A 19,441-nucleotide genomic window follows, 5' to 3' on the forward strand; every position below is an offset into this window, starting at 1 on the left:
GTAAGAACCTGGGTTCAAGTCCTGCCTCTGACATTGACCATGTGACTGAGCAAGTTTGTTTCCTCATCTAGAAGCCATCCAGTTCAGCCACCTCCATTTTTATAGCTGAGGAAACTGAGGCACAGAACAATGAAATTGTTTGCACAAGATCACCTGGGTAAGAATGAAAAAAAGTCCAAATGAGGATTTTTTTTGGTTAAGCTCAAATACGATAAAGCATAAAGTGTTTTGTGAATCTTAAAACATTCTATCGTATCGGGTATTATTAGCAATAACGATTAATCATCCTACTCATTGACTGGATGGAAATAGCACAGAGGCATCTAATCTAACCGATGCCTGACCCAGAAGCTCCCTCCGCTATCCCTAGGGAGGGGGAAGCCCGTGGCCTCTTCAGGCAGCTAGTCTGCTTTGAGGCAGTGACTCCTCACGTCTCTTAGTGTTATTATAAACTTATGCATGCTTGACTTTTGTGGTTACTTTGACTTAGTGCTCGATAACATCTCTCTCTCCAGAGTTAATATATCTGAAAGTTTGGGCAAAGGGAGAGCTTCCCATTTTAGTTAGTATCATTACAGAGTCCTAGGGGCATGCCTTCTGTCCACAGATGAATGGCAGATTAAGCACTGGGGGACAAGAAAAGTGAGCTACAGAGAAGAGGGAAAATCAAGTCTTTCCCTTCTCTGTTCTTTTATTTTTCTGGTCAAAGAAAAAGGTACTGTCCAATGTTTCTGTGCTCAGATAACTCGACTTCGTCTGACCCTTCTTTTCTCTGTCAAATGGTTTGGCCAAAGAGTATCAGAGTGACAGACTTTGGAGCGCTGCCCATCGTGGCGATTTCCTTTCTCATCGAAGTGCCTTAATCTCTGCCTGTCTTGGCTTATGATCACAGTTTATAAGATCCTAGAGCTTGAGCCAAAAGGGACCTCCAGGGCCCTCTAGGCCAGTCCCTTCATTTTCCAGAGTTCTTCCCATAAGGACATGAAGTAGCTCGTCTAGGCTCACACAGGGAGGAAAAAGCGGAGCTAGTGTTTCACGTTAGGATCTCTGATGCTGAGGTCACTATTCTTTCACCTGCAACACACTGCTTCTCCACTATGTCGTTGCCCAGTTAACGGTTGTCTAAGACTTCTGGCCCAGTCGCTATGTGACCCTGAGCCTTAATTTCCCTCCCCTGTTAAATGACAGGATTGGACTATTTGAGTACTTTGATGCCTCTGAGGTTTTATTGGCTCAGCCTCCATCAGATCATAGATTTAGGGCTGCAAAGGAGTTTCAAGGTCAGCATTTCTAACCAGCTTGTTTCACAGATGAAGACGATGCAACCCCAAGTAGGTGAAATGACTTGCCTGAGGATAGAATGATTTTTTATCTTGCATCGGTGCCATTATGAAGCCCAAGACTCAAGGGGTAGCCAAGTGGTGCAGTGAATAGTTCGCTGATCCTAAGGTGGTTGCAGAGATTAGCCGTGTGACTCTGGGCAAGTCATTTAACCCCAATGGCCTCCTCCCACAAAAACACAGGATCTAGTGTTTCTTTTTAAATATCACTTTGATTTCCAAATATTTCCCTATCCCCTCCAGACAGCCATCCCTTGTAAATGGCAAAAGTAGCAAATTTACTCGGCTCGCCCCCTCCTCTGCTGTCTCCTCTTCTGGGGCATCATGACAATGTTGTGGTTTAATTTGGCGGCTTGTTGCCGTTCTTTCCATTTTCAATATTGAGTTCACCACATAGTGTTTCTTTTCCAGTCACATATGCTAGGTAACTTAGCTATTCCCTAGCTGCCAAGGATGCCACCCCCCCCCACACACACACGGTGAATGTGCGACCTTTCTGTCTTCGACCTCCTTGGGATCTACATTTGGCAAGTGAGGTGTCCGGGTCAGAGGCCGTGTATGTTGTAGTCACTTTCGGAACAATTATGCAAATTATTTCTTGACAGAATGATTGGATAAGTATGTGTGCAGTTGAGGTGAAATGAAGGCGGAGGTCTCACGAATTGAGATGGTTCGGGAACAGGGAGGTCATCAGCATGCCTAGAGTATATCAGCCTTACACTGAAATCTCCACATGGAGGGGCAGAAATGGAGATGGATCGGGAGGCGGATACTAAAGTCCTTGAGGATAAACAAACTGGAAGTCAGGACGGCTGCTCCAAGGGTTTGGATGTTGGGAGGGAATTTCAGAGGAGGGTCTGGAACACACTCATTCTCTTTCCTGGCCCTCTGGGCCGGGGGTAGGCCGGGAGCACCCAGCCCTGACTTGGGTGTCTTGTAGACTTAAGTCAGCTTTTTGTGAGTGCAAGATAGAATGAGAAAAGTTGGGGGGAAATGGGTCTTGGTTGCTGAATGGCTGATTGAGTGGATTTAGGGGGAGTGGAGAATGCAAAACAGGTAGTCCAAGGCAAGAGGCTAAGAAATAGCCGAACACTTGCAACCAGAGGTATGATGGGAGCGGAAGTCACTAGCTACTGGAATGAGCAAGTCCCACTTCACCCTCAACAGGAGAAGCCCTAGTAGGCCATTTTCTCTTCAAATGATGGGAAGCAGTGGCCAGAGGCAGCAGGGAGAGCAGCTCTTAAAATGTCCAGGCTGGCTCCTGGCCGTCGATTGCTTTGCTCAGCTTTACATCCGGTGTCTTTTTTCTAACATTGCTTTTTTTTTTTTGTAATGGACGCTTGCGTGCCCAAGTCTGTGCCCATGAGAATTTACCAAAAGCAAAAGGGTCCCCGTTGTCGGGAAGCATGCCGTTCTGCTGGTGGGAAACGTGTAGACTCGGTCATTACCCAATATATGTAGAGTATAAACTAACTTATTTAGAGCATCAACAAGTGGGAATTGCCACCAGATCTCAGCCTTGAAAGGAAGCAGGAATTCCAAGAAACAAAAGTGAACAGGGAGAGCATTTCACAAAATGGGGGACAGTTTAGGCAAAAAGGTAGAAATGGGAGATAAAAGGTTGTGTATAGGGAATAGCAAGTGGTCTGGTTTGACCAGATGGACCATAAAGTATGTGAAGGGGAGAAATAGGTCTGCAAAGAAAGGTAGAAAGTTGGGAGCCAGCCTGTGACAGGTTTGAGAGGCCAGAGGGGGTTGATGGGAAGCCACTGGAATGTGTTAAGCGAGGGACTGCCACAGTCATGATATTTTTATCTAACAACTATTCTTTGTAAAGACGGCCAAAGGGAGAGAAATGAAAACGAGTCTCCTGCACTTGTTATTAACGGCTTAAAAAGGAACACTGAGGAATTTTCCAGTGTGAGCCAAGATGACGTGCAACAGGCTGTGGTTACTGACACTCGTCTGACAAATTCGCTTTTCTTGCCAAATGGTATTTTAATGATATTAATAATTTATTGGTCTTGGATATTTGTTTTTCCCCATAGCTTTGAATAAGGAACTTGGTGGCCACAGTCTCAGCACGGGGATTTTAGGTGACGAGATTCTATGAATGAATTTTTAGTTTTCCCCCTTTTTCCCCACATATGAAGATTCCTGGATGTCAGCCCGTGAATTTGGATCTTAATGTGGGCTCTAGCACTTGCTAGCTTAGGAGTTTGGGCAAAGTCAGAATTTCTCTCAACAAAAAGTGAAGGGGACTAGCCTCGATGGCTCCAAAATGGGAGAGCTTATCTTTTTTTCCCCCCTTCATACAAAAAGCTAATGGAAAATTTCACACTGTTGTTGTCATAGTACATAGGCACTTAAGTCATTATGTCATTGTGTTCTCTCAGACATCAAAGAACCTTCCCAGAATGGTCCAGCCCCCTACACCCCCCTCCAAAATCAAAAACCTTTCCACTTAACACTCTGGAGGCCATTCTGATTATTTGGCTCAGTCCAAGATGCATAAAGAGCACTATTTTTATTCTCTTTGCAGGGAAAAGCTGAAGTTGTAGCAATGTTCAAGAGTGTTATCAAAACTACTTGTAAGGGAAAAACTGAGAGCGTGCATTGGGTTGACTGTAGACGAGTGTCATCGGCTACTTGTTTCATTTTGAAATTGTTTAGAATTGGGGGAACTCCTTTCACCGTTGTGAAAGAAATCATTAAAAAAGGGCTAGCATTTCCTTCCACTTTGCCCCCACATAGAATCCCGAAATGTAAAAAGCTACACCTCCATATTGTCTGTCAGCTTTTCCAGGATTGCCATATATGGGAAGGAGTTTGGGCTTGTTCTGCTTATTCCCAGAGGCAGAACTGGGAAGCGTGGTGTCAGAACAGACTTCGACACAATGAGTTGTCTAACTCTGAGTGGAACCGGGATCATTTTGTAGCGCGGAGCCCAGCCTCCCAGAGCCAGTAGTGGTCAGAGGTGGGACTGATAGTCCCATCTGCTGTCCATCCCACTTTTCATTTTATGGGTAGGGGCTGGTCAGAGAGCAAAACTAAGTCTGGAATCTGAGCATTGACACACTCCCCATTGTGTCTCGTTGCTCTTCATATCATGTTGCTGGCGGGCCCCAGTTATTCAACTGCATAGTACACCTCACAATAGGTGGGCACCCCATCTGTAAAGACTAGATGACATTCCCAATTATAAATCTGTGGCTATTAGTGTTGTATATGCTTAGACAAACTAAGATATGCACAACTCTCAGCTGCCCTTTATTTAGTGTTTTAATATTTACTGATCATGGGGAGGCTCCGGTATAGGTTTGAATAAAAAACACTGAGGGGCTGGGAAGTAGTGTGGGGGAGGCAGGGTGAAAAGCTCAGAGTAAAAACCTTATAATAGTATAACAAAACTCAAGTATTGAAATTTGTGTTTTATTATTAAGACATCTTACTCTCCTTTCCCACTACAGGAGAAAAGGCTCTTCTCTCTTCCTCTCAGCTTGAAGGTGCTTCTTTATGTAATCTTCCACATGTACCTCTCATCAGGCACCTAGGCCTCTTTCCTGTAAAAAGAATTACCTTGTCTCTCCCCTACTTTGGCAGAAGCCTCCTAGAATGGGGCCACTAACAGTGAAATCCTTCCTCCCCCCCAGGGCCCGGAGGGTACACTGTGGGCACCATGTCTGAGAAGTTTGACTGCCATTACTGCAGGGACCCATTGCAAGGGAAGAAGTATGTGCAGAAGGAGGGTCGGCACTGCTGTGTCAAATGCTTTGACAAGTTCTGTGCCAACACCTGTGTAGAGTGCCGCAAACCTATTGGGGCAGACTCTAAGGTAAGACTAGGGGGCTTGTCGCCCTCCTTGGCCAAGAACACTTCTAACTAGGACTGAACTCTCTCCCTGCCTATGATCACAGAGGGTGGTACCTGGCCTCCTATTCCCTTGCCCACATCTCCAGAACCTCCAATACTTATTACCCTGTATATCTAATGGATAAAAGGAAGGATTGGGGGGGGGCATACTCCTACCTGTATCTCCTGAAGAAGATACCAGGGCTTAGTATATATCAATTACTTGCAGAAGTGGGGTTCAAAACCTCAAGCCCCTGAGGTCAAGCTGAAGCCATTTTCCACCCCAGTCTGGGGGGGAGGGAGCAGCTGCTGTCTTTGGACTGGATCCCTTCCAGCTTCTGGAACTAGCCCTACCCCATCTTATTGGGCTCTTTTCTTTGCACATAGATATGAACCAATATACAAAAAGGTAGACTGTAGGGCTGCTCATGATTTAGAGGGTAACTTTTGACTGCAAGAGGTGAAGGGCATGCATGAGACCTAGGGGCTTCAGGTCCTTTCTAATGGCGGTTTTCCACCCAGACTACAGGAAAGCTATTGGGGTTGACTCTACAGGAATAATATAAAAATGCCCTTTGCTTTTAATAATCCCCACTTAGACTATTTCACTGACTTTCTCTCCCTCTTCCTGGGTCACTGTGCTTTTAGGAGCTGCATTACAAGAACCGCTATTGGCATGATTCCTGCTTCCGCTGTGCCAAGTGCTACCATCCTCTGGCCAATGAGACCTTTGTGTCCAAAGACAATAAGATCCTGTGTAACAAGTGCACCACACGGGAGGATTCGCCCCGATGCAAAGGATGCTTCAAGCAAATTGTTGCAGGTACCTACTTACCTTGAATATAAAAGATTTTCTGAACTTGGGGTAGGGGGGAGGCAGGAGACTCCAACAATACCCTGACTGCTCCTCTCCTTCTGAGGCTGAAGGAGGGCTTTGAATGTCAGATACCCAGTATGCAACCACCCCCTTCCTGGCCCTATACTTTATTGAAATTCTAGTCCCTGTGAGATTAGATGCCAGCCACCATCAGGGATCATAGCAGATGGAGGGGGAGCAGGAACCCCTTTTTACTAGATGATCCCATGGCAACTCAACTGCTTCCTTCCTTAGGAGACCAAAATGTGGAATACAAGAAGAATGTCTGGCATAAGGATTGTTTCACTTGCAGTAACTGCAAACAGGTCATCGGAACCGGCAGCTTCTTCCCCAAAGGGGAAGACTTCTACTGCGTCACCTGTCATGAGACCAAGTTTGCTAAGCACTGCGTGAAGTGCAACAAGGTGTGCCTCATTGCATTTATGGGGGTGTAAGGTTCCCTGTAGGCTAGGAAGCAATGCACAGGAAGATTCCACCAGTCTGGAGAACGCTGCCAGATTCTCTTCTCCTCTTGCCCGGTGCTGAAGTGGGGGTGGTTTATTGGTGTTAAGGCACAGTCTTTGACCCTTCCTTCTTGGTCTAGGCCATTACTTCTGGAGGAATCACTTATCAGGATCAGCCCTGGCATGGCGAGTGCTTCGTGTGCGCCACCTGCAGCAAGAAGCTGGCTGGACAGCGCTTCACTGCAGTGGAGGATCAGTATTACTGCGTGGACTGCTACAAGTCCTTCGTTGCCAAGAAATGTGCTGGATGTAAGAACCCCATCACAGGTAGGTGGGCTCTAGGGGGCAGTGCTATAGCATGACAACATGTGGGGGAGAGGGAAGAGCTCTGTCCCTCTTTTCTAGGCCCCTCACCCCATGAATTAGGTTACATGTGAAATCCTCTAGAGCTGGCATCTTTGCATGATAGCCCCATGCTGCGGACTCAGCACCTCTTAGACTTGGAGCTGAGATGGGCTGGTTTAGCCACCTTCCACTTGTACTGGACCATGGATGGCCCCACTGGGATTTTCTAGGTAGAGAGAGTTGTTGGCCATCTCCTTGTCCAGCTCACTTCATCCCATTTGCCTCAGGCCAGACTTGAAAGAGGAGTATTTCTCCACCCCCCCCAACCCCTGGAGTTTTTTTTTTTTTTTTCACTCAAGGTCCTGAACACAAGCAGCTACAGTATAATACAGGGTATCAATCTAAGGAGAGAAACTGCTAGATCAGAGGAGAGGTGTCAGGTCAGACTTTTTTTCCTCTAGTACTCAGGATTCCCCTTCAATGGGTCATGAGATGGTAGGTAAGAAAAAGGACAGGTAGGAAGTGGCTCAGCAGAGAGCATCCTCAGAAGCTGCCTGGGACTTCCAGCCCCTCCCTCCCAGACAAACAGCCCTTTGAGTGCCCATTACGTTCTCACTGCAGGCCAGAAGGAAAGTTACCTGACTCTAAATGAAATGCTTCCCTCAGAACTTGGCCCTTCAAGGCGTCTTAGAAATCTTTAGGGAAAAGGGATGTAAAGCCCTGGGGATTGGGGCAGAGTGCAGTCTATTCAACCTCCACCCTTGGGAAACTGGCTTTCTTGGAGCCTGAGCTCTCACAGCAGTGAAGACAAAGAGCCAGAACTGCGCTTGTGGGGTGTTGGCTTTTCTCCCGATAATAAAACAGTCTAAGTTTGCCTCCTGGCGGCCAGTTTGATAATGCAGGGTGGTGGCCACAATGGAGATTGCAAAAAGGAAGGGAAGTGGCAAGGAGGGGGCTTCCAGCTGAGGGCTAACTATTCTAGGGGAAAGAGGTGGGACTAAAACAGCTACATGGTCTGTAAGAGGAGAGCAGATTTCAGGGCCTAGGTCTAATCTTTTAAATGCTACCATAAAACAACAGCAATGCTATCCTTGTGGCTCACAAATTACTGCTCTAGTTTGTTTTTTTTCTCAAGCAGTTAGCCTGAAGCTTAGACGAAAAGGTATGAGTAAGGAAGGTGCCCTGATTTGCTTCAGAGAGAGCAAAGCTTTTAGCTCCATTGCTTCAAAATAACCCTTAAGACTCTAATTGTTGGAGAAAAGAAAAATACCAGCCATGACTCAGTCCGTCCAGCGTGTCTTTGGACTGCAACCCTTTAGGAAAACTAGCTTTTTTTTTTGATGTAAAAGCTAACTTGTCCCACAAGTCACTTCTCCCTGAACTTCGGTTTTCTCACCTGTTAAATGAAGGGGGCGGGGGGAAAGGGTGACTAAGATTTAGGTCTGTCTAAACTCTGGGAATTGAATCCAACAGCTTCAATTTTGAGGAGTTGAAGTTTCTGGTGATTGTAATTCACACCTTTCTTGGTTGTTTTTCTTTTTCCCCTACAGGATTTGGGAAAGGCTCCAGTGTGGTCACCTACGAAGGGCAATCCTGGCACGACTACTGCTTCCACTGTAAAAAGTGTTCCGTGAATCTGGCTAACAAGCGCTTCGTCTGCCACAATGAGCAGATCTATTGCCCCGACTGTGCCAAAAAGCTGTAAATGGACGGGGTCATCTGTCCTGGAGCATGGGGTTTTGAATCCTGCTCTCTACATCTATCTCAGAGCAGGAGCAAGACTCAAAAAAAAAATCGTAAATTAGAGCTTGCTCTCTCATTTTACAGTATAGCTCATAAAAAGGTGCATGGAAATCGCCTTTGGTCTTAGAAATTAAAACTGCAGCAATCCCATTTAAACCGTGCTCCTATTCATTAAGTCTGCAGCCTATTATTATAGTAGATTTTCAGTTAACCTTAGTAGAGAGACGCTTAAGCATGTTGCTAAAAAAGAACTAACCCTTAAAAAAAAAGCGTAGTTTGCCACACACAGCTGACGCTGTGAATAAAGAACATACCTCCTGAGCCCATTGCTGAGATTTTCAGGAAGGACAAGTTAGATTTTTATCATCATATATACCTTGAGAGAACTATATCCACAAATAGAACTGTATTCCAAAATATAGTAGTAGCTGCCTTCACCATAATGACTAATGGCAGCTTTTGCTTTGTGCAAAGTATAATCTTCTCTTTCTTGGCCTTTGTGTTTTAAAAGCAACTAATGCAGCATTTTACAGAAAGGCTTGTGTTTGAAGTGAATTCTGATTTGAAGTAAGCTCTCTGTTGTGGCTAATGGCTTTTGTGTGTAGCATGTGCTCCTGCGCTTTCTTCTGAAGCATGCATGACATTTGGAAAATGTACGCTTTAAAGTAGTTTAGGTTATTTCTGATTAATTACAGCATGGCGAATAGCATTGAAAGCTTAGCTATTAAAATTGCGCTTTTTTGAGCTGCTTTTTTAACCAGATTTTGCTTTGAAGTGTTATCAGTAGAGTTAGTCAAGTTAATGAAACCTGCATGAAAAAATTTTAACCTCTTGGAGTGTTTATGCAATTTAGAAATGTAGCCGGGAGAACTAGTATGAAAAGCACTAGCTAACACTGCCATTGGCTTTTTACATGAATTTCTACCCCTCGTCTACTGAGGGGGAGAAATGGACAGGTGACTCTGTAATGTGTGGTAGAACTTCTGGAACACAGATGAACGGGGGAAGACCGCTCTTGTGGCGAGTGGAACACCACTGCTTTGTTGGGTACTAACACTTTGGAAATACCAAAACTGTCCCCCTTCTTATTCCAACAATTATGTCGTTTTAACGAGGCAATCAAATACACGGAACCATTTTGTCAGTGTGACAGGTAAAAATCAAAGAGGTAGATCCATCCTAACCCCATGATTGTACTGCAATTGTTATCTAACATTTACTTTCCCTAAGATCATCTGGAAAATAAAGCAAAATAGAAATAACTCGCCTGTCTCTTTTTTTCAAGTGTTTAAAAATCCACTAAGACCCAGCTAATGTCAACCTTCTTCAAAAGCCTATGGCTCGGTGATTTTTTTTCTTTCACACCATTCTTGTCCTCAAAAATCCTTCAGTGATAGAGACCCTATTTTTACTTCTCTAGGACAAAACCCCTTGAAAACTGCACAGAGCGTCTCCTAGGGAAAAAGCAATTAAAAAACCTTGACTATCAAAATGTCACAAAAAATACACCAAAATTTCTCATCCATTTTGAAACTCAAAGACAAATTACTGACTGGTTATGGGTCAGATGCAATGAAGGACCAAAAGGTCATCTAAGTAGTATAGGAGGACTGTGACTCATCTCTAAGAAATTGAGTTAGATTCACTAAAAGTTTACTGCACACCCACAGTATGGCAGCATAGTAGTGAGGAGAGCAGGCCCTAAACCCAAGCAGTTCTAACTTGAGTTACTAGGCTTCACTGGTACAGGGAACTTCTTCACCAACAAAATCAAATACAAAATACTACAAGGTATTGGATGTGAAGATAAAGATGAAATAAGCTCTGCTCTAAAGGAGCTGAGCCTTGAAGGGCCCAGGGATTCCAAATAAGAAAGGAATGAGGACAGAGGACAGAGGACACTCCATGCCCAAGGTATATGGCCTGGGTGAGAGCAGAGACATGGGTGATAGCCTGTCACAGCTGTTGAGTGGCAAGTTGACCCATTAGGGCAATGCAGAGAAGATGGGGGAGAGAATGGGAAATCAGTCTGGAAAGCCAGAGCAGATCTGAGTTGTGAAGGGTTTGAAGCGCTGATGATCCGCAGGGCAGAGGTGGGTGCTACAAACCCAGAAACCTGGACGTGAAATAACAGCTCAGCAGCTATTTGAAGGAGGGGTAGGAGAGGAAGGTAAGGCTGAATTAGGAGGTGGTTACAGCAGCGACCTAGACAAGAGGCAAGGAGGAATCCTTAAGTGGAAAGAATTAGACAGAAAAACCGACAAGAGAAGGAAGATTCAAGGACAACGGAAGAATGGCAGTATTCCCAACAAAGTGAAAAGTCAGGAAATGTTTCCGACCGCTAGTACACATTTAGTTGGCTGGTCTGATGGTTCAGAAACAGAGCTCAGGAGGGAATGTCTTCATAGAGATAACTGAATCTCTGGGAACTTATGAGGTCACCAAAGAACAGAGAGGGGGGCAAGGTGATAATGCTGATCAGATGTGGAGGAAGGAGTGGTCAACAATGCCCAAAACTATAAGGAGAACTGAGAAAAGACCACTGAAGCTGGCAAAATAGATAACTGGTAACACTGAAAATGGTTTCATTCCAAATCAAAGAAGAGCATGGACTATATACTCCACAAAGTCCTGCAATGCCCAGCCTAATCACTGATGGAAAAAGTGGATCTTCAATAAGCACAAAAATTTGAGTAATTCCTCCAAAAGCGAAACACAAGAAAAGTAAATGAGTGTTGTTTTCAAAAGGATATTAAGCAAGGAAAAATTCCAGGGCAAGAGACAAGATTATTGATGGGAAAAGATCCACTGAAGGGATCATCAAGCTACAACAGGACCGAGTCAAGGGAAGGAAAAAAGTAGGGGGAAATGAAATAAAATACAAATCTAACAATTATGAAGATAAACAGACGGGATGAAGTCACTAAATAAGAGAGAATGGCTGGATTTTACATTTGTCCTCTCGTGGCCTTTGTGTGCTGGAGTTTAAAAAAAAAATAACCCCAAACCATACTGGCTAGCTTCTGGTCATTGGCCTAAGGGTAAATGGAAAATCCTGTTTAGGATTATTAGAGCAGGAAGATCAATGTAGTGAGACAGTACAGATGGCATTTCTGGGAGTTTCGAAGAACTTCTGGGGGGGGGGGGAGAACTGGCTCCACCGATATGGGTCAGCAGCTCTTCTCTGCAACTTGGAACTGCTTGAGAAGTAGAAATGATTAGGTGCAATGTCTGCTCAAACAGCTAACATATCCAAACTGGGATTTGAACCCAGATCTTTATCCTCTAGATCATGCTGCCTCTTCTCAACAATACAACAGGGATAACAATGAACCACCCACCTCACTCACGAGGTTGTTGGGAGCAAATCATTTATTTTGTGAACTTCAAGTTGATAGATAAAGGTGAAGGCACTATCTGAGCTGGGTCTTGAAGAGCATGTTATTTATGGGCATCCTACCACATTCAGACCTACTTATTTGGAAAATCTCCTAAAACCACTGAAGAGTTACGGGAAACAGCTGACCCCACATGAAGTTTTGGTTTCTTCATCTTTAAAATAAGAGGGGCGAGTGGGAACAGACAATCTCTAAGGTCCACAATGGACCATTCACAATCTCAGCCTAATGATAAAACACTAGCATAGTCTTTTGCCTGTGGATCATCCCAGAGGTTGCTATGTCATTTTCATTTTTCTGTCTGCCAATACCTAACACAGGGCCTTGCACATATCTGGTGCTCAATGTTTAATTCAATGACCATTAAAAAATCTCTATGACTAGCCTTTTGGGCCCATCCAGCTTGCTGCACATAGGGAAAAAAAGAAATCCAGTGCCCCTACCTATAACTACTCTGACCCAACTGCCTCTTGGTATCCTTCTCAAATTACCTCAGGTTATAGAAGGGGAAAATGGAAGAAGTAAATGTGTCTTGGAGCCTAGCACGTGCACCCCCTTACCCCAACTTTAAACAAAGACAAAAGAAGTGTGCAAAGAAAGTTCAATTTTCCGGTCTTGTCTTACTCACCGTTCCTGTGTGTTAGGAAAAGCTGATGGTACCCGGTACTCTGGAGTTTTCTTAGTGGTAATCTCTCTGTTCCAGGCCTAGGTCTTCTGTGCAATGTCTCTGGTCACTGCAGGTAGATGTTAGGCCTATGACCTACGCCACTGGCAATCCCAGAAACCCAATTCCCAAAGCTGCATCTCTCCCCCAGTGCCAAATAGCTTATAGATGTCTTAAGAGCAAAAGAGGCCAAGGGGAAAGGAAGACCTCCTCACCAAATATCACGTCTCCCATCCATTCTTCTATCCCTGTTCAAAGTGTATGCAGTACACTCCTGCCTCCACATTGTGTCACTGACTCAGGTCGCTTTATTTAAGGGTTCAAGAGGAAAATCTATCTGGCTCCCAGAGAGGTGAACTGAGTTGCAGAAATGCACTCCCCCAAAAATTGTTTCACTCCAGTAACAAATATTTCCTGTTTCAGTTGATTCTAAAAAAATTGGAGTTGCAATTTTGTCATCAGAGAAAAACAAAAGTAGTAAAGATTCATACTATCTAGAGAGGAACACGGAAATCACATCATACGTCAAACTACCATAGACAATAAAACAATATTATTAAACACACCTCAAATGGCAGAGAATCTAAATTCATAAAGGAAAAGCTAACCATACTTCAAAACGCATACTTAACAGTAACTGTAGAATATGTAATACTTACTCTTAGAACTAAATAAGTCCAACAAGAATTTTTAAAAAAGAAAAATATAGAACTGAACGTTGTTGGAAAATTTAACTTCTGAATAGAAGCATTATGAATATACCTATTTCTTAGCATCACATGCTATCTTACAAAAACAAACCATGTACTAGGACCCGGAGAAATTGTCAAACGAAAAACAAAAAAGGACAAAGAGGCAGAAAAAATGAACGTGTTTTGTAGTCCATAATGATGCAGAAATTAATACAAGGAGTATAAGCAAAAAGTACAGACCTAAAAGAAGAATAAAAACGTTCCAAATAGTGAGTGGGATAAAGAACAAAATCACAGAAAAATCAGGAACTATGCAAAAGAAAACAAAGATACAGTATTGTAAGATTTGGGGAATGAAAGTAAAGAGGTCCTCATAATTAAAGTTATATATCATTAGAGATATAAAGCTGTTTCACAGTTAAACTAGAAAAAGGGAGAAAGGTTATTAAACCGAGTGTGCAATTAAAAAAAAAACCAAGAAAATTAAAAAAAAAAACACTAACCCGCCCCCCCCAACTCTAACATTGTAAAAGAAAACCAATAGAAATGAATATACTAAGAGCTGTTTTTTGAGAAGATGCACAAAATCAAGAAAGTTTAACTGGATCAAAAAGAAAAAGAAAAGGAAATCCAATTACCAAAGTGAAAAAGGAACAAGATGAATTCACAACTAACACAAGAAATTTAACAATTATCAGAAAGTGCTACCAAAAATAGGAATTGAAATGGGGGCTTTGATTTCATTCATAGGCATCTCAGGTGGCACAGTGGATAAGAATGCAAGACTTGAGAGTCAAGAAGACCTGAGCTCCAAACCTACCTCAGACAGTCCCTAGCTGTGTGATTCTCCACAAATCAACTTACCCATTCTGTGTCTCAGTATTCTCATCTGTAAAATGGATGGGGATAGCACCTACCCTCAGAGGATTGTGGTGAAGAGAAAATTATTTAATCATATTTGTAAAGAATTTTGTAAACCTTAAGACTCTATATCAAAGTACATTATTATTCATTAGTATGGGGAAATTCATTACCAAAGAGGAGTGGAGAGAAGAAAGAGAAGAAACCCTGGTCCAGATGGATCAAGTGAATAATACAAAATATTTAAAGAACAATTAATAATTATGTTGAATAGCCTCACTATTTTAAAAAGTCAGCCTTTGGTCAAACTTGTTTTATGAAACAAATATAGTATTACTGCCCAAATGATAGAGCTACAGATCAATATAACCAACAACCCGTGCTGTAAATATTTTAAATAAAATCCTGGGGAAAACACTGTTCTTATTCAGTCACTTCAATTACATCTGACTCTTCGTGACCCCCTTTGGGGTTTTCTTGGGCAAAGATACTAGAGTGTTATCTCATATCCTTCTCTAGCTCGATTTATAGATGAGAAAACTGAGAAAAAAAAAAAAGCAAACAACAAAAAACCCCAGGGTGAAGTTACTTGCCCAGGATCAAACAGCTACTAAAAGTGTCTGAAGGTGGATTTGAACTTCCTGAGTCCAGCTGAAAAGCCTGTAGGTGCTCTATCCACTGCACAATCTAATTGCCCAGGAAAAATATTATAGAAAAAAATTCAATATGACCCAGATGGATACCATCATACTAGGAGTGCAAAGATGGCTCAAAACATAAGAAAACAATTAGCATAACAATGAACAACAAAAACCACCTGATCAAAAGCTTTTGCTAAAATTCAGTACTATTTATCTCCCTTTAATTTTCTGGATGTCTTCTATTTTATGTGTGTGTGTGTGTGTGTATGTATATCTATCATAGCCATTTGTGGATATATTCCACCATTCATATCACACCACCAGAAGAGACAAGTGAGACAAAACAAATAATAGTATTTAAGCTATTAACTTTTGATAGCTTAAAAGTGCATTAAGATTGTTGAGAGACCACATACAATACTGTATATATCCATAGCCTACCACTTCTCCTCTTTGTTTTAAAAGGGAATTCCTGTAGGGGATGAGATTAGGTCTTGGGAAGTGATTCCTGTGTAAAAACAAAGCACACCAATAAATCACCTGAACAACATTAAGTCTAATATATCGACACAGGGGCATCAGTCACAGTTTCTAAGCTCGGCTTGCCGGGTTCACACTTCTGCTCGTGAAGATCCTAATCAAACAACCTCAAAGAGAGACCTGGCTGACAAGTTAAGGTAGCATGGAAAGAGGAAACATTTTGGACCTGGGACTCTCGTATAATGGTGATATAATCAAATTGGAATGGAGAAGTTAGGGAGTCAGTTGAAAGGAGAAAAACCGAGTTTGTGTTTGGATATATTACAAGTTGGAAGATACTTGCAAATTAGTGACATTCCTGTAGGTTAACATGTCTTCTATTCCAAATAAATATTTATGTGATGCAGAATGGACAGTGAACATCATTACTTTGTCAATAAATAGGTTTGGATGGCAGAAACTCAAAATTTCTATAGTACTTTGAAGGGAAGTGCAGGGAGTCTCCTATGCTCTATGCCTACAAGGTCACATTAAAGATATATTTGGGTTATTTTGGATTTTAAGCATAAAAAAAGATTAAAAACAAAGAATCAAGCTTCTAAAGCCATTTTATCTTTTTCTTTTCCTTGGCAGAGCCCTTCTCCTAGAAAAGGGTACCTAGCAAAAAGAAAGAAATAATTTTATCTGACAGTTATGGGAAGTCTAGAGTTGCACTGGAAAGAGCAGTAAAAGTATTAGGGAGAACAAAAAGAAAATCTGAGAATCCAGGGGCCAGGAGGGATTTCAGAGACCAGTTGGTCCAACATATACTTGATCAAGTATCCGATTTCCAAAAACACCCAAATCCAAAGTATAATGGATATGCAGTTCTATATAGAATCTGATTGTTCATGACTCAAAATAATGCAGCTGAAGCATGAAATCTGAATCGGGAGATAAGAGATCTCAACTTCTGGATCTGCTACTTCACACGTTGGGCGAGTTCTAAAGGCTTCCTCCTCCTCTAAAATGAGGATGGATGGTCTACACAGTACCTTTCCAACTCTATTGAATACTAAAATCCTGGGAATGCAAGATACAAAATAACGAGAACTACAACGCTACATTTTACACTGTATTTTGTACAGGAAAGGGTGGGGAAAAAGGCATGGAAAGAGGGAGGGCAAACGTCCAATAGTTATAAAACAAAATTACAGACCCAAGAAATTTGAGTCTAATTTATTGAATCTTGCTTCTGCACTTCGTTCATGAATGTTAAGAAGTGGCGCTATTCTCACAGAATAACTATGTTAAATGGTAAAATGATCAATGTCCATCTGCAAAGTATAGTGATAATATATACATACAGTTGCAATGGTTTTTCAACACATAATCTAGGTGCAGAAAGAAAACCTCCATCTTTTCCCTTCAAACGATTGTCTCTGCCAGAACAAAAGAGCTAGTAGACAAAAGTATACGACTAGCTAACCTAAGGCACTATTCTTCACCTCCAACAATTCCTCCGAATTCTGAAGGGCAAAGGTCTAAGATATCAGGCCCTCTCCTCCTCATTCAAGAATGGATTTGAGAGAGGAACATAGTTCCACCTCAACAAGCTGGTGATTCAACAATAAACAATTCATTAGCAGTAAGGATTATTAAATCATACTCAAGTTATCGGGCAATGGTTTAAGTAGGATCAGATGAAGCAAATTTCATAAACCACTTATCCATTGTGTGTGTGTGTGTGTGTGTGTGTGTGTGGGTGGGTGTAATGATGAATACATGTGTGTGGATATATTTTATGGGCTTAAGACTACCGGTAAGTTTCTTTGTAGCTGTTTCAAAGGAGGCAATCCATCCCTTTATGCTGTAGAAAGACAGGCAATTTTTGGTTAAATATCCTTACTGCAGCCTTTAATAGGTAAGGGAATAGAGCACTGTATACACAACCAGAAAAATAAGTCTAAGACCAATGAGAGTTAACAAACCAACATCACGAGGCACTGGCCGTGCTACTGGTTTATACATGGGAAATTAATACTTACATGTTTGTGAAGACATAAAGATGCAATCTGAAGGAAAAACTTAAAAAATCATGGCAAACTGTAACCATGTTAGGACAAACACTTGCCCAGATCTCATAATTCAGAAGGTAGGAGGAGAAGTAGGGGGATGGTGTGTATGTGGCGGGAGGAGGGTGAGGGGGGAAGGAAGGGGGGCAGATAGGAGGTACAGACTGCAACTTAACATTTTCCTGAAAGTAAAGATATATAAATTACAGTAAAATATAATATGCAGAAATACGAAACCACCAGAACATTTGTATTAAACACAAGACAATGCTCCCGAGAGTGTTGGGTCATCCAGGATGTAGTAAGCTTGTTCACAACATTGAATCTCTGAGAGTTTAACAGTAAAGGGATGAGTGTTATTGAGGGGTTTTTAACAGGGGCTGGAAGCAGATTCTTTCCTTCTTAATCACAATATTTACCAGTTTGTAAGTCAGTTTGGATGCTTCTTTACCACTTTGCATATATCGAGAGGAAAATAAAACAAACCACAGAAAGCTTAAAGAAAATTATTAAAGGAAACAGAAATAACACTGCCAAGAAATCCTGTCACAATGACAGTTCCACAACCCAAAGGAAAAATAACATACACAATAAGACCCAGGTAACCCCATGAAAGTACCCAAGGTGACCGTGGAGTAGTATCGCCTCTGCTAGAAGCTTGATTTTAACAGGGTTGAACTGGGATAAAGGCAAGAAGTAGCTTCCTGAAGAAAGATCTTTAGATGGGATCCAGTGACTTCCGGGAGCAGAATGTTTAGAGATCTGGCCAAAGAGAAAACAGTGAGAAGAAAGACTGAGTCTGGAGGGTTCTGGTTACATAGCACCTCGCCTTCCCCTTAGTTTTTACTACTTCAGTACTACACAAAACCTTTCTCCTTATCCTCATTGTCTGCAACTCCCACCCCCCACCTCTTCACTGCCAAAGCAATATTCCCAAGAAAGAAAACCCAAATTACTTTGGAGAGGGCAAACCAGATATTGAGGGACCCAGGACCCATGGCACCCAAACTGGGTCAGCCAAAGGAAGCAAGGATATTTAGCCACAAGAGTAGATTTGAGGAACTGGATAGAGGTTTCAGGGGCTTGAAATACTTTCACCTGGAGAAAGGTTCTAACCCCTCCTGCTTGGCCCCAGGGATAAGAAATTTGACATAAGAAATTCCCAACAATTAAAACCATCCAAAAAGAAAATGGGATGCTTCTTTCCTCTCACTGGAGGCATTCAGAGGCAACTAGCTGGTATAGTGAGTACAGATCAGGGCCTGGAGTCAGGAAAACCTGAGTACAAATTTGGCCTCACACACTTAAAAGATGTGTGGCCCTGGCTGTTACCTTACCTCAGCTTGCCTCAGTTACCTCATCAGTGAAAAGGAGATAATAACAATAACAATACTACTCTTCAAGGTTGTGAGGATTAAATTAAATTTGAGAAATCATTTCCAATGGAGCAGTAATGAACTGAACCAGCTACGCCCAGAGAAAGAACTCTGGGTGATGACTAAAAACCATTACATTGAATTCCCAATCCCTATATTTTTGCCCACCTGCATTTTTGATTTCCTTCACAAGCTAATTGTACAATATTTCAGAGTCTGATTCTTTTTGTACAGCAAAATAACGTTTTGGTCATGTATACTTATTGTGTATCTAATTTATATTTTAATATATTTAACATCTACTGGTCATCCTGTCATCTGGGGGAGGGGGTGGGGGGGGGTAAGAGGTGAAAAATTGGAACAAGAGGTTTGGCAATTGTTAATGCTGTAAAGTTACCCATGTATATAACCTGTAAATAAAAGGCTATTAAATAAAAAATAAAAAAAAATTAAATTTGAGAAATGCTTAGTGCACTGGCACACGGTAGGCACTTACAACTTTATTTGCTCATTTCCTTCCTCTCTCCCTTTTGTGAAGACACAAACATGCAATTTGAAAGGAAAGACTTATGACAGAAGTAGGATGACTTTGTATTGGGGATACTACATTAGGGGACAGGGAGAGGCCCCGTGATTTCCTTGGTACCAGGCATTCCCAGACCAGAAGACTCCTAC

At 42.2% G+C, this 19,441-nt stretch overlaps 2 protein-coding genes across 18 annotated transcripts in view; one reads left to right on the top strand and one right to left on the bottom strand.

Moving 5' to 3' along the window:
- FHL1 (four and a half LIM domains 1) overlaps window positions 1-9,862 on the top strand; it is an 85,822-nt gene extending 75,960 nt beyond the window's left edge. For 4 of the 6 annotated variants that reach the window (XM_031944651.1, XM_031944652.1, XM_031944650.1 and 1 more), the window contains exons 2-6: window positions 4,994-5,175; window positions 5,841-6,015; window positions 6,304-6,473; window positions 6,653-6,839; window positions 8,408-9,862. In XM_031944651.1, the coding sequence (XP_031800511.1) occupies window positions 5,020-5,175; window positions 5,841-6,015; window positions 6,304-6,473; window positions 6,653-6,839; window positions 8,408-8,562 (843 nt within the window). In that variant the 5' untranslated portion in view covers window positions 4,994-5,019 and the 3' untranslated portion in view covers window positions 8,563-9,862. Of the gene's footprint in view, window positions 1-141; window positions 158-4,993; window positions 5,176-5,840; window positions 6,016-6,303; window positions 6,474-6,652; window positions 6,840-8,407 lie in introns of those variants that run through there. The other 2 variants (XM_031944648.1, XM_023505323.2) reach the window with 2 other exon arrangements.
- An 8,018-nt stretch (window positions 9,863-17,880) lies between these two features.
- MAP7D3 (MAP7 domain containing 3) overlaps window positions 17,881-19,441 on the bottom strand; it is a 78,638-nt gene continuing 77,077 nt past the window's right edge. For all 12 annotated transcript variants that reach the window (XM_031944829.1, XM_031944834.1, XM_031944833.1 and 9 more), the window contains one exon: window positions 17,881-18,152. In XM_031944829.1, the coding sequence (XP_031800689.1) occupies window positions 18,145-18,152 (8 nt within the window). In that variant the 3' untranslated portion in view covers window positions 17,881-18,144. The remainder of the gene's footprint in view (window positions 18,153-19,441) is intronic.

Source organism: Sarcophilus harrisii, chromosome X, assembly GCF_902635505.1.
Source record: "Sarcophilus harrisii chromosome X, mSarHar1.11, whole genome shotgun sequence".
NCBI lineage: Eukaryota > Metazoa > Chordata > Mammalia > Dasyuromorphia > Dasyuridae > Sarcophilus > Sarcophilus harrisii.